Genomic DNA, 15696 nt, shown 5'->3' with positions numbered 1-15696 from the left:
GGGGGGGGGGGGGGAGGGGGGGGGGGGGGGGGGGGGGGGGGGGGGGTATTCCTCTTATGTTTCTTTTTTTCTCGTGATCGTTACTACTAGTTGCGGCTACACCATCGCTACCAGTAAAAACAGTATCGATGACGAAGAAGAATTAGACTTAAGTAAAACATGAATAAAAATTAACAAAATGCTCATAAATACGAGGTTGTTGGGGGCGAACAATCGATCGTCATCCAGACATTTTGTCCGTGGTGCGTCTATCGTTTTGTTATTTTCATTCGTATGTACGTTTTGTTGTGTGAGTGTGTCTGTATATAAAAATCATACGGTAGTTCCATATTACGATGGGATGTATGTATGATCTTTTGTATCTCCGGCTGGTCTGATAATCGTTCATCGTAGAATCACACGCGATACCGTAAAATACACATATATCCGTCGATCCTACATACTGTATCAAATCCGATCCGGGGCCGATATACAATTGTTATGCGGTTGTCGTCTCGTTTGGTGTACAATAAACAGGAGTTTGATATGCAGCCATTCCGTTTACAATAATCCATTTCTTTCTTTCTTTCTTTTTTTTTCGTTTTTTTTCTCATCGTCATTACGTCGTTTGTCTTCGTATTCCGGGGGTGCGTGTAAAATACAAATGTTTGCGTATGTTTTTTCTTTTTTTCATCCCTTTTTTTTTTCAAATAATCTCCAGAACAGGGGGGTGTCTGGGCTCCAGGGACAGGGACCAACTACAGCCCGCACTTACAACTCTTACTAATTAACTAACAGGCTAACAATAACAACAAGTCAACACTCAAAATGTGTGCTGTATGTGTTCATGCATTTGTAAACATTTGCGTACATTTTACATCCTACTTCAATCCGTGACTATCATTATCAAATTCGTAGTCAGTCATCTTTAAAAACTTTTCTCCCTCTCTCTCTCTCCTCATTCGTGTATTTGTAAAAGAATACGAGAAACAAATTTACTTTTTACATAAAATTTAGAAAAAACAATACTCTTTCCTCGTTCTCTCTTTCTTTCTCTTCATCTCTTTCTCTGTTTCTCTCTCTTCCTATCTCTCTTTCTCTAACCGTTTAATTAATTTGTCAAATATAAAAAAAAGAAACACGTCAACAAATAAATATAATACGATTTAGATCCGAGTTTGCCGCGCTACTTGGATACTGTTATTGAAAAATTTACTGTACAAGTGGGTTTCTTCACGATCGTGAGCAATACTCATTTTTTTCCATCTTTTTTCATCTTTTCTTATCCAATAGTTCCCTCGATATCAATGACCGTAACCGAACTAGTCTGGGAGACACCCGCAGAGCCCTTGGCTTGCTTGCAACGTTTCACTTTTTTTACTTTCGCAAAACTTGCCTGACCCTTAATAATAATAGTTTCACTGACTGTACACGTTTATAGACCAACAATAGAAGGTCTAGCGGCGCTTGGAGCGCTCCACGCACACATACACACACAGACACATTCCGCTTAAGGACAACCTCTTTCTCTCTCTCCCTTTCTCTCTCATTCTTTCTCTGCCTCTATGATCTCTTTAAACGCTCATCCCTCTCGCATGCTCGCTATATTCGCATTCTCGCCCTTGCCATCTGTTTGCCTACGCGTATAGCTACATCACACACGTACTCCAAGTTGATTTTCTCATCTCTTCAATATCTTTCCTATTTCATTCTATCTATCTATCTCCGTTACGATCTTTTTCTCTCCCCACATACTACTTTGCCTCTCAGCCTATCTAACACACACGCTTCGTCACGTAGATTCAAAAAATCTAATCATCGCACAATAAACCGCAGGCTTCCATGAGTTCTCTTAATTAATACAAGCCATCACAATCCCTATGTCAACATCGCTGATCTTCATCACTTGGCAGTAAACAATGTGACAATGCAGTAGTGGTACTTAGATTAGTATTATCATAATATAATAATAGTACGCGGGGTGGGTGGGTGGTCACTCCGATGTAATAATTAGTCTCAGTGGCACATCACTGTACATAATCACAACAACAGCGGGCGATGGTGGTGGCGCAGAGCACAGTTGCTGCGTATTTAGTGTGAAAAAACATTTACAATTATTTCGGATCGATATTAGAGCAATAATACAAATGGATGACCCTCTTCTTTCTTTTCCCTCTCGTCTCGATTCTCCCTCCTCCTCCTCCTCCTCCTCTCCTTTCCTCTCACTCTCCTGCCATCTTTCCTCTCCCTCTCTCTCTCTCTCTCTCTCTCTCTCTCTCTCCCTTTCCTCCTCCGCGTTCCGTCAGTCTGATTTTTTATGTTGTTTCCCGTTTTTTTCCTTGTAGATTCTCCTTATGTTCGCGCTTATTCGTTTTCCGCTTTGTCTATCATGCATTTGTTCGTGCGTGTGCATTTCTTTTTTTTTTATCACTCACAGGCTTGCAGAAGTTAGCTCCACGATTGGTAGGAGTCTTGATACCATTCGTGATCGTCGCCGGAAACACCGCCTAGTGCGGCGGCTCTGCCTCCGAATCCTATGTCACCGCCACCACCACCACTGCCACCATTCACACTCGCCAATCCGTACGCATTGCCCAGCGGTTGTTGGGCGAGGGGCTGGTTCCCCCAATTGCTCTGGAAGCGACGCTTAGATTCCCCCTGGTTCTGGTGACCCCCGTCAAATTTTCGTTTACCTGCTATAAAGAAACAGTGGAAGAGTTATGAAACCGATGATTACGTATTCGTGATCGAGAAAGGACCGACAACAATATTTAGATTTATATACTGAATAGCAATCTCCTTTTCATTGTGCGACGTTTGCAAAATATTTATACGCAGAAAGGTGAAAAAGAGATTACGAAAGTTTCCCTCGATGTGTATGGAATTGCGTGTGGTGTATGTTCGGAAGGTGTGTATATGTTCGAATAATGGAGATCGCCGGTGAACAGGAAGCTCGGACACACGCGAAAATTAAACGTGAAACGTGAATGGATCTACTTACTTCATTAAATTCACATTTGGAACAGATACCGTTACATCATCCAATTCAATCGATTTTATTCGTGACGCGAAAAATTTCGACCAGAATTTCGATTAGAATTTCAATTTTAATCAAGCACACGAAAGAAATTGGAACAACTTGTAGAAGTATTTTAATTACGCTTCTTTTTCTCTTCTTCTAATTATTATGCTTAGTTGAAAATACATTTTCTTATTCTTATATTTCGTTCTATCTCTAATAAAAATCAATATTGAAATTATTCTACGGTGACTTACTTCGTACACGTCAAAGGATGTGCTATTAATATGTGCGCTCAACTTAATGCCTCTTTTGGTTACACATAAAAGAACTAACCTACTGCTCTGTTACAATCAGGTGAATGGGACTCGGGTACCTTGGAGGGAAGGTGGTGGGTTGGATCGTTTACTGCAAAGTGAACAATGCAAATCCGTGATGACTATGTACAGAAATGTGCAATCACTTGTGACAAGCTAATTATGTTGTAAATAATATTATCGAAACCTTCGGCGTGAGTGAAAATATCTCTCATTAGTAAATCTGTAAAGAGAACCAGAATAGAATTAAACACTGAGTATGAAGTACAGTGACTCTGTGAGGAATTTGTGCTCCATATAGTAATTCTGTACAATTCTGCAAGATAAATATAATCGGTTACAATCGCTAATACGTTCCAGATTGAATGTGACAATTTTCCTCGTAGCAGTCAATAATAATTCGTATGTATCTGCATCCGCCAGGGTAGGAAGAATACAAATGTTCTATGAGGATTCGATTATATGTACCCGAATAAGAGGAGGGAAATGGAAGGAATAAACAGTTTACCGTCATATCGCTATCAATGATAGATGGATGTTGGGCTCGAATGTAAAGCCAGCGCGGCACACGGTGCTTGTTTTCGTGTTGGATTGCTTGCTGGATGGAAATATTCTATTTTGATCGGTGCATTTCCATCCATCTTCAGAAACGCACCAATCAGAGTATTTCCATCCAGCAAGCAATCCAGCACGAAAACAAGCACCGTATGACGCTGGCTTAAAATGTCTTATTTCGGGAAACGAGTATGGAACAGAATCCTATCGAGAGGTTGCAAGCAGATATCCTAACAAAGAGCTTCCTAGCAAAGAGTACTATTTAGAGCGGTTAAGAAAGCTCGCGCAGAACATTTAAGGAAGCTACGTTACCAAGACGTTGTAGCCTCTATAAAACGTAATATAGCAGTACAATGATCGAAAGGCGAAGTACTATGTACAATTGTTGACAGGACACATATAAACGAAAGAGTTCTCATGAACATTATAATTAGCACCAAAAGAATCAAGCGACACTACCAGCTATGCCTTATAAGCACGGCTTATAAAATTAAAAAAAAAATAAAAAATGTTATCTGTAACATACGCGAGAGACATTGAATTCAAGAGACTCGATATTATTCGATTATCACTAATTATCTCATCAATCAGAATCAAGAATAGATTTCACGCGGTGCTTCGGCATCGTGATAATCTCGTATCAATCTCAAAGTGTATGTGAGCTTTCGTATGTGACAGTATATATCATGTGACGAATAGAGTTAACTCTATCTGTGTATATGTGTCTCTGTGTGTGTATGTATATGTGTGAGTATATGCGTGTATGCGTGCGAATGTGTGACTGTAACGAGAAAGAGAAAATGTAAATAGTGTAAAAGATGATTCATTGTGGAGATACAGACCATCCTCACCTGGTAAACTTCCCTTGGCGCGGACCCCCCCACGAGCGGCCAGCCGCTGGACCCCACGGGGCCCTGAAGTTGCGGGGTTGCGTCCCCCCCTGACTGGCCCACGGGCTTGCGGGCCACCGATTCGGCCACGTGGCACTACTCCACGGCCACGACCAGCCTGACCAAATAACACACACCCAAATTGTTACCCCATCTATAGTATAAAAACCTTATTGCATATATATGTCTGCGTTTAAATTTCGCTTTTTCTCTTTAAGTTTTACGCGTCTTCTGCCCTATATATGTATATATATATCTATGTGTCTAATTATACACAAGTAATATTTCGCAGTGTAGCGACCCTTAAAAAAAGACGTAGATAACAGTAGGTAATAATAGTCACGTAGTAAGGCACAGTGGAAGTAAGAGGATCAGTCGAATACACATCGCTGAATGATCAACGGTGTTTCCTACAATATCGTATGCGTGTTATACCTCGCATACTCAAGTTGTATACGCGTATATAAGCTCTTATACGCACGTATACGTCACATAAACAGCATGGAAATAGATGTGAGTGAGCGACAGGGGGAAGAGAGTTACGATAGAGCGAAAAAAATAACAACAATAATAGGAGAGCAAATGAAGAAGAAAGTTACACAGATGGACGAGAGCAGACGAGAGGAAAAAGTCGAGGACGAGGAGGAGGAGAAGAAGAAGAAGAAGAAGAAGAATGCGCGGTAAGTAGAGAAATCACCTATAACCAAATCTTACTAACCACGTTCTTACATACAGCGTAGAGTTAGCAGAGTTATCCAATGTAGTAAAGCGAAAAGCGAACTGATTGGTTGGCGTAGGAACTTTAAGCGACACAAGCTACTGCACTGGCAGCTAAAACAAAATTCAACCAAGGCGTATTATAATATAAGCGGCGCAGCGTCATAAAGCGTGGTGTGTGGTTTTAAGCATAAGCAGGTTTATATACATCGGGGCGGGGGGGAGGCACAGGGGGACGGGAGTGCCAAAGCGAGAGCCGTGAGACGTGTTCACTGGTCACTACCAGTCATATACGAGGGACGCAATCTTCTCTATTCCGTCATCTATCCCCGCGTGGTCTATCTCACCTACGCATAATTCAGTGTACAAGTACATAAAACATTATTATTATTACTATTATTATTGCTAGATTATATTCGTCACGTAGTAAATATACGATAATGCGTGATAAGCTATCGGCACAGAATATCATGTTTTATCGTCCCTCAGTCCCGGACGCTGCTGCTAATACAACTTGCGATAAACTTTTCCTCCTGCTTAATAAATTGGCACATTGAATCGAGTGTCACTTTTTGGAGCTTATGTATGGGGAACGATCCACACGTATGTGTGCGTATGTATCGTCGAACGGCCGTTTATCCAAATAACGAGACGTGCGAGCGGGAGTGCATCTGTCAGAGACTCTCCCCTGCAAGAAAGTAGATTAAGAGATGCCGAGCACGTCGTCGTTTATACGTAGCTACGCGTTTAGCGATACACAACGGACACAACGAGGCGATGAAACGGTAGCGGATGCGCTTGTAAAGTCAAAAGGAAACGGAGGAACATCTCCCCAGGACGAACAACGATCGAATTCTCGTATATTTCTCGACCGCTGTTGTAGCCGAGATCGTTGTACGGATCATTCCCGTGTCAAGTACGGATGTGAAATGATGAATTTAAGGAGAGACGATGTCTACACAGCTTCGACATTACTATGCGACACGAGTATCTTATCGTATGAATCACACGAGGCGAGAAAAAGGTATGCACGAAATATCCGTGAAGGAAAAGAAAAAGCGAGACACATGAAAAACGTGACGCGAGCTGCGTCGTGTGAGAACGCAACGAAACAACAAAAATGATAATGAGAGAAACAGAATTTGCAGATCGCCAGGATAAAAATAAAACAGAAAGCTAACATTTGAAGGAAGTCTATTTCCTTGAGAGACGAATGATACGACCAGGGTATACGTGAAAAATAAATAAAGAGGCGAAAAAACGCACGTTAATAGAACAAGGCACGAGAGGTTATGCGTAAGTCGAAGGTTCTCCTTGCGCTTCTCTGCGTCTTCTTCTCTAAAGCGACAGCTAATCACGACGCACAACGTCGTAATGGCACGAGGAGCACAACAGCGCTGACGGGAATATTAACACACAACAATTGAGAGCGCGCGTATCGTGTTTGTCGCATAGCGAGACACTGCCAAGAGAAAAAGTTGATCGCAATGTAATAGTCGAAAAAATATAAAAATAAAAAGAGAAATTAGACGGTAAATATAAATTTCGCAGGGCGCCCATTTTACGCTCCCTTACGGTATTTGGATAACCCTGCAACTTGACATAGAAAAAGTATATATATGTATATATATATATATATATATATGTGTGTGTATATATCATCATATCCGAGCCACGAGACGCAACGTCGCTCTACAGAAAAAAAGAAAAAAAAAGTATAAATTACTTGACTAAGATTATATAGAGGGCGACGACGGTACATGGGAAACTCCTGTACACTGGTCTCTCTTGCCTACATCTGGGATTCTCCTGAAGCTGCACTAGAGTATGATATTGGGATAATGTTATAGGGGGGATCCTGCAACACTCTAAAAATGTGCGATCTTCTTCCTTGGGAGGACTCTCATTCGCGAAGCGTTATCTCCCGCGTCTTCCATCTTTGCCGTGCACCTTTCACAGTTGTCTCTTACATATTGTTTTCCTTTTCTCTACTTTGTCTTTTGTTTGCAAATTGCTTTTCCCGGCTATATATTTGCTTGAAATTTAGAATGGGTCTACCATGGCTCAGATATGATTTGCAAGCAATTTGAAAGTGGCAATGTGTTCGGATTAGAGGGTCTATATAAATTAGTATCGAAGCGTTGTGGTGTTAGTTAATATAATACATATACTAGAGATCTTAAAGAGGCTCTACTAATGTAAATACAATGCATTCACAGTGTGCTCTTAACAGCATTCTCTCCCGCTCTTTCTCTCTCTCTCTCTCTCTCTCTCTTCCTTTCTCTCCCTCTCTTTCTCTCCCTCTCTTTCTCTCCCTCTCTCTCTTTCTCCTCCGCCTTCGTTTGATATTATTAATGATTAATCATGATTGCATTCAATTATATTCGTAGCATTTCTCTCCCTCTCTTTCACTCTCACTCTCCCTTTCTCTCTCTTTTTTCTCTGAGTTTATTATAGAGTCTACAGCTCGGATGAGTGCTATTACTCGTATACTGTGGATGCGGTGCATTTAACAACATTATGAAACGGGATTGCGTTAAAATGTGCATCCCCCTGCGCGCGTTAATAGTGATTACAATGAAGCTAGCGCATATCAGTTAGCCAGCGTTAATTACACGCTCAGACAGAAAATATGGGCAGGGTGATCTGGATTAAAGTAACTTGGAGATGTACAACATACTTAGGAATATATCCGCGAACACTGTGCCACAATCAAACTACCGCTGATATCGAGAAAAAAGGTAATGATTCAGGAACGAAAACGACTTTTAGAACCATTAAAAAAGGCGACCCACCGGTTGAGGCTGCCTGCCCCTCCCTCTGGCAGGCGGCGGAGGCGGCGCATAATCGAAATAGTAATCTTCGTATCGATAATAGTCATCGTAATAGGGATCACTGTAGCCACCTCGATAATCCCCATAACCGTAATAGTCGTAATCATAATCTATAAAAACACACATTACAAATAGACCCAAATTTAGCCACGATATATCCAATTGACAACTTACTGAGATAATAATAATTGGTTTCAATATAAGAAAGGCATGCCGGGAAAAGATAATTTTGAAAATGCCAATAATGATAGAAACGAAAGATAAGAAAAAGAAAAAAAAAGTCAATTTGTATATCGCATAAAGTAAATACGATGACGTGTGAGAAAACAATTTGTCCAGAAATAAAAAAAAAAAAAAAAAGAGGAAAAGTACGTTCTCGCATTAAAAAAATAAAAAATAATTTAAAAAATTTTAGATATATGTATACAAGAACACACTTAAATCACAATATACCGCACGGACAAAATTGCATATATACTGATTACCCTACCACCATCACATATCCTGAGATAGAGTTACAAGGTCAATCGAAAATTTCACGCATACTCCAAACCAAAATCCGCAAATAACACAATATTTCTTTTATGGGAACGACACAAAGCATCTCAATTAACGGTATAATTAACGGAGACTAATTAACGAATGTAGAAGAAATATTTGATTCGACAATAATGTAGAGGTGCGAAACATGGCATAAAAATTTTCTCAACTAATTGTCGATATCTCTTCTAAGCGATGCTCACAGGAGTATTAAAATATATCGATCGCGTACAGTTTCGAAGAGTCATCTAATACACGATGAATCGCGTACGGAAAGATTTTACGAGGTTTTCGTAAAGTGTACATATACTTTGCGTTGGAGGAAGTTAGTTTTCGATGACCTCGCGATACGTATTTTAAATTGGGCATAAACTCAACATAAAAAGGAAGAAAATACACAAGACTACATATAAATACTCTACAACTGTTGCATTCATCATTCATCATCGCGGCTTACCTATTTCCTTGAGAGCTGTAAACAGATTTGTGAATTGATGATGCATACACAATCAACGACGTACACACGCTCACATAAACGAAACAGAACGGTGGGGGGGAATTAAAACTCTCCTTGGCAATGCGTGTGATTATTCTGTGCACTGCCACAAAATAATTATCAACTAGGGCACCAAACGAAAAAAAAGTACAAATAGATAAATACACATGCAATTGCCTTTGGTAACAAAAAAAATTAATCGAACAGGTGTCACAGGAAGTGGTAGTGGTAAGGCAACAAGGTGCTCATATTACAATGCTAAGCACACATTTAACATACATATATATATATGCATCCATGTACATATGTATGTAACACAAAGAAACATAACGTCCATAACATAACTGACATTAATCGCGACGCGATCGTACTTCTCATTCACATTGTGATCGAATAAAAAAGTAAACTAAAGAGATCCTCGTTATTCAGACATTCCAAAACTAGGCTCAGACCAAATACTATACATAAATGACACATAAACGTTGCCATACATTGAGTTCATTTTCTCCTGAATATTATTTACGAACATTAACTTGATCTTTATTATCTGAGCACTCTCTCACTACAACCTTACGAAACAATTCATTGAGACATTCTTGCGCAGAAAAAAAATAATTTACAATATATACCATATACCCGACACAAATATAATGTTTTGCTTGTATATCAATGTATTTAAAACTAATTTTCTTTATATAAAAATACTTTATATATTTATGTGTGTGAGAAAATATATGAAGAAAAAACCGTAAAATGCCACTTTGCTCTGTGTATATGCATTGAAAATTATTATTTATAAAGGGATAATGCGGTTTTGGTCGAGGTCAAGAAGAAAAAGGTTTCAATCGAGAGAACCATTATGTAATATAGGAATGCTCAGTAAGTATTTCTTGCTCACACGTTCAAAAATAGCCTATCATGCGCGTAAGCCAAGGTATGTAGTGAGATAGTGAAAAATCCCCAAAAGCATGCGGGATATTTGCGTTACATAAACATTATCAAAAATATCGTCTCATAGAAGTTATATTTAATAGTATATATTTTTTAAAATCTCTGAAATATATATATATATATATATATATATATATATATATATATATATATATATATATATATATAACAAGCTAATATATATGTATATAAATTAGATAATGTCAATTTGAAGATATAAAAATTTGAAGATATATAAATTTTCATTTAATTCTACTTTGCAAGTTAAGTAAATATTTTATAATTCTCATTTTTATAAAGTAAAATTTAAATAAATTAGATATATATATATATAAAAGTATTATTTATCAATAATACTATTAGTTTCTTGACCCATTTCTTATCTCTTACGTAAGAGATATTGCACTATCTCGAGATATCTCGTATAGCTCTAATCTGTAATTTCTGATTTGATGTTTCGAATTTTATCAAATGTCATGGTCCAAGCCTAACAGATAATTATAACTATTGCAATTATGGTTAAGACACAAATTTGCGGTTTAATAACTGTTATGACTTGAAAGGAACGAAAACATATGCAGGCATCGTGTTATACTGATATACGTGACATGTGTAAAGAAGTTATTCAAGTTTGCGTTCTCTTGCAGATCATTCACAGACGCGTAGCAGTCCTTCTAGGACTGTCAAAAAGTGTTCTAGGACTGTCGAAACGACGTAGTAGCAAAAAAAATTTGTAAGAATTCGAATGGGTACTAACCGTAATCGCCACGTCCCATCTGTCCACGCATACCTGCGCCAGTACCTCGAGGTCCTTGTGCGGGTCCACGAACTGGCATTGGTCCTCCCATCATGCTCGGGTGAGATGGAGATCCACTGTGAGAACAAATGTCAAACAATCATATAAACATTTTTAATTAAAATTATCGTTGAATATCGACTCAAAGGGGAAGCATATTAACCTTATCGAAACGGATGTTGATGTGTTAAAAGAGATATAAATTGGGATTAAGTAGTTTTTTTTAAATATATATATATATATATATATATATATATATATATATATATACACATATAAATGAATGACACTCACCCGCCTCTACCTTGCAACATTTGCATCATTCGTCTTTCTCTAGCGCGTAGCATCTCTTCTTTTTTCTTCTTGTCAGACGGTGGTTTTGCTAATGAAACTTCTATATGGGATCCACCCATTTCCTTTCCATTTAGTTCATTCATCGCCTGAAGAAAATATATGTGTACATTTAAAGTATATCCTACCCTATAAGTTAAATCTACGTCGTTAAGAAAATGCTATTTACCCTAACAGCATTATCTCTATCTTCAAAATGTATAAAAGCGTAATCCTTGATTTTCTTCACTCGTTCGATCTTTCCATATTGTTCGAAGCTTTCCTTCAATTTTTCTTCGGAACAATCTTGTGTCAAATTCCGCACATAAAGCACGCGTACCTAAAACAGAGAAGTTCACGATATAGCCATTCGCTATACTGATGGTGTAACTGCTACAGACTCAAGAGATGACACGATATTATCGAAATAATCAAGCTCTGTCATTATTATTATCATGTTCATTTACTTTTGACATGGTTTGTTCATCTGGTTCCTCTTGAGGGTCGGCCCAGTCAACAATAATATCACATCCCCAAACCTTGATACGTCCAGTACTCAATCTTCGTTTGGCTAAGGAAGCTGCTTTGTGAGATTCATACTCCAAAAAGCAAAAACCTCTATTCTTCTTTTTGTCATCCGGTGAGCTGTAGATAATCACCTCGGTCAGGCCAGCTATATATTGGGAAAAAAAAAAACATACAAGAAATGGGTGAGATTTCTTTGATCTTGACCAGGTTTACGGGGTGTTTTAAGGATTGCTACTAGTAAAGAATGGAAACTGTGCCAGAACACAAAAATATATATATTCAAGCAGCTATTACGATTTTTGTATCCAATGATTATTGTGAATGAAAAGTTTGCATTTAATGTTCTCAAATAGATACGATAATCACATATATTATCTATCTTGATCGTTCTCGAATATTCAGTGTACGTGGACCAAATTACATATTATTTTGTAATCATATGATCATTGTTGATCATATGTTACACATAAAACAACTATTAAAAATTTATCCCGATTGCGGCTAATAATAATTATTCGTATAAATTTACGAATACAAATACATGTTATATTATACAATACAAATATGTATTATTATACAATACACGTATTCTGGTTTTTAGCAATTGCTTTTTACACGCGTTTTCTCATATACACAAAAGAACAATTTGACAATAACAAAAAACAAAAGATAAAACGTAAATATTGCACCACTATGTATCAGATCCTATATTAATCAATCTGCAAGATTTCCATAACACTTGATTATATGTATCTTCACAACACAATATTATTTTATTATTCATCGGCTTTTCTTTGGGCATTATATAATATTCGTACTTTGCAAATTGCGGATATCAAAAGTTTTATATATCTGTCTTTTACACATTCTTATTTCAGAAAAAAAAATCAAGACGAAATCCAAAAGTTAACACCTAAGAAAGATTTAAAAAAGAAGAAAAAATGAGAAATAAAAGTCAAATAAAATTTACAAAATAAAATTTCATCAACAAAGACTATACCAGGATTAAAATATAAAGGAAACAAGAAAGATATACTTCACCAAATGCTCACAACTTGGGTCACGATAAAATCTTAAATGAAAAGCTACGAAAGATCGGGATTATAAAAGAACAGAAAAAATGCAAAGACCTTATTAATAACTACAAAGAGAAAGATTGCAAGCTCTAAATATTCTGTAAAACACTCTCTCGATATATGTATACTATTAGCACTGTATGTCTGAAACCTTCTTCATTACTTTTACTGAATCCGCACATATTCGGAAAATCTGAGAGGATTATTCATTTCAAGGCATATGAATGCTATTATTAAGTAGTATGATTGTCATGCTATTAGAATTCTCATGCATTGCGATGTGTAATTCAATTACGTATACACCAAAATGATACTCTATCATATATTATCCTTGATCTGTGTCTTCTAATTCTAAGGTGTGGGAATATATATTGTCCGTGAGTATCTCTCGATCTAATCTCACTTTAATCTGACAAATTTTTTTCTGAAAGTAATGAAAAATTGCCAAACAATTTGACAATTTCCATTGGAAAACTTAATTAACTATCATCACTCATAGAAACAGTCCTTCTCTCCTTCCTCTCAGTTTAGAAGCTGCATTGTTTGGATAACAAGGCATCTCATATATACTACAAGCTATGATTTTAAATAACACAAGCAATCAAAATTTCATGAGCTAAACTAACAAAATATCCTTAAAAATATCCTATTTTTTTACATGTTTGTTTTCAAGTGATTATTCGTTCACTTTATAAATTCGTGTGTAAGGAAACAAGAATCCACGATTTTATTCTGTTGCATGGATTAAGCTCGCTGTCTTTCTCAATTGTCTGCCTTATCACTAAAAAAAAATGTGGTAGCAAAATGCTCAGATGCCTTGCACCATGGTATCGATCAGTTTTCTTATGATTAACTTCTAGATCATCCCTGTGCCTCGTCATTTTACTAATTCGGCTTTTGCCCTTATCGCTATTATCTTTTTCTATCTCCTCTCTGTGTCCATATCCTGACAACATGCAAGAATCTTATGCACACACATACAAAATGTAGTGATGATAAGACACATTCATTCGATCACATTCGATTCACCATTCTTCTTCATTGGGTTTACATTTACACCATACAAATAGTACGTTTTTTCATATTAAATTCACTAAAACTGAAGACATCACAATAAACACACATTTACTCATCCATGAAATGTGATTATGTTCCTATCGTAATCGTCGTATGTTCGATACTGTAAAAGTTCTGTATACTTTCGATTATTGAAGAAAATAAATAAGTGGAAACGTAAAGCCTTTAATACTTTGTAATCATGTATAAATGAAAAAAAAAAAAAAAAAAAAAAAAAAAAAAAAAAAAAAAAAAAAAAAAAAAAAAAAAAAAAAAAAAAAAAAAAAAAAAAAAAAAAAAAAAAAAAAAAAAAAAAAAAAAAAAAAAAAAAAAAAAAAAAAAAAAAAAAAAAAAAAAAAAAAAAAAAAAAAAAAAAAAAAAAAAAAAAAAAAAAAAAAAAAAAAAAAAAAAAAAAAAAAAAAAAAAAAAAAAAAAAAAAAAAAAAAAAAAAAAAAAAAAAAAAAAAAAAAAAAAAAAAAAAAAAAAAAAAAAAAAAAAAAAAAAAAAAAAAAAAAAAAAAAAAAAAAAAAAAAAAAAAAAAAAAAAAAAAAAAAAAAAAAAAAAAAAAAAAAAAAAAAAAAAAAAAAAAAAAAAAAAAAAAAAAAAAAAAAAAAAAAAAAAAAAAAAAAAAAAAAAAAAAAAAAAAAAAAAAAAAAAAAAAAAAAAAAAAAAAAAAAAAAAAAAAAAAAAAAAAAAAAAAAAAAAAAAAAAAAAAAAAAAAAAAAAAAAAAAAAAAAAAAAAAAAAAAAAAAAAAAAAAATGAGATGATACTGTCTGCTGTACTTTTTGCGTCCTAATTTGAAATTTTGCGTCCCAAAACCAAATTCAAAGTATCATAAGAATTTCCCACGCAAACATACAATGTACAAGGCTACAAATATAAATGCGCGAATTCGTGATTACACATAGCGTCCTTCAGAGGTGGAAGAAAACACACGAAATGAATAAGTGGAATCGCGAATTAGATTGGTTGTAGGACACAATAACGCAGTTATGATCGTCTACTCATTGCAACTGTGCACATTTTGCAAACGAAAAATTACTAAAAATAAAAATGAAGGAACCACATGGTGAAGAGTTCACATTTGGCTTATAAATAAATTTATATATCAGCGTTACCAAACATTGACAATCTTTGAAAATAAAGAATTTCGTTTCTCCGAATATACCAATTCATGACAAGGTTTTTGTTCAACATTTATGCAAGAGGGCTGGATTTTAACCCACCTGGCACCTCTGCTACCAACAACTAGGTAAAAAACACCTGATTTCATAAAGAGAAATTTTTGTCCCATCATCTCTCCCATCGAACTTCCATTGGTTACTGCTTGCTGATTTAAGGACAATTGTCAACTTACGTGCGTGCTTTGTAAACTCTTCGAACAAGTCATCTCGGTCTCGATTCTTTGGAATATTTCCCACAAACAAGCGGTGATTGTTATAAGATACGGTAACACCAATCTTTTTCCCTTTCCGAATCTCATAATCATTCAGCTGTAAGAATAATGTGGAAGGAGAGTGCCAATTAAGCTTGCCTTTTATGATTTCACCTGCTTATTGGCTGTCTGAACGTGGGATTTCATGAAGCGTCCTTCGGGGGGGGGGGGGGGGG

At 36.1% G+C, this 15696-nt stretch overlaps 1 protein-coding gene across 12 annotated transcripts in view; it reads right to left on the bottom strand.

Annotated features, from left to right (window-relative positions):
• Nucleotides 1-80: 80 nt before the first annotated feature.
• Nucleotides 81-15696, bottom strand: part of LOC116848906 (heterogeneous nuclear ribonucleoprotein R) — a 22337-nt gene continuing 6721 nt past the window's right edge. For 3 of the 12 annotated variants that reach the window (XM_032825481.1, XM_032825482.1, XM_032825483.1), the window contains 7 exons: nt 11892-12097; nt 11615-11764; nt 11389-11534; nt 11056-11171; nt 8273-8421; nt 4713-4878; nt 81-2675 (listed from right to left, as the gene is read on the bottom strand). In XM_032825481.1, the coding sequence (XP_032681372.1) occupies nt 2428-2675; nt 4713-4878; nt 8273-8421; nt 11056-11171; nt 11389-11534; nt 11615-11764; nt 11892-12097 (1181 nt within the window). In that variant the 3' untranslated portion in view covers nt 81-2427. Of the gene's footprint in view, nt 2676-4712; nt 4879-5561; nt 5592-8272; nt 8422-11055; nt 11172-11388; nt 11535-11614; nt 11765-11891; nt 12098-15442; nt 15579-15696 lie in introns of those variants that run through there. The other 9 variants (XM_032825484.1, XM_032825485.1, XM_032825487.1 and 6 more) reach the window with 9 other exon arrangements.

Source organism: Odontomachus brunneus, unplaced genomic scaffold (genome assembly GCF_010583005.1).
Source record: "Odontomachus brunneus isolate Ranch 3 - 2012 unplaced genomic scaffold, Obru_v1 Obru_scaffold_101, whole genome shotgun sequence".
Taxonomy (NCBI): Eukaryota; Metazoa; Arthropoda; class Insecta; order Hymenoptera; family Formicidae; genus Odontomachus; species Odontomachus brunneus.
This window is presented reverse-complemented; position numbering and strand designations above follow the sequence as displayed.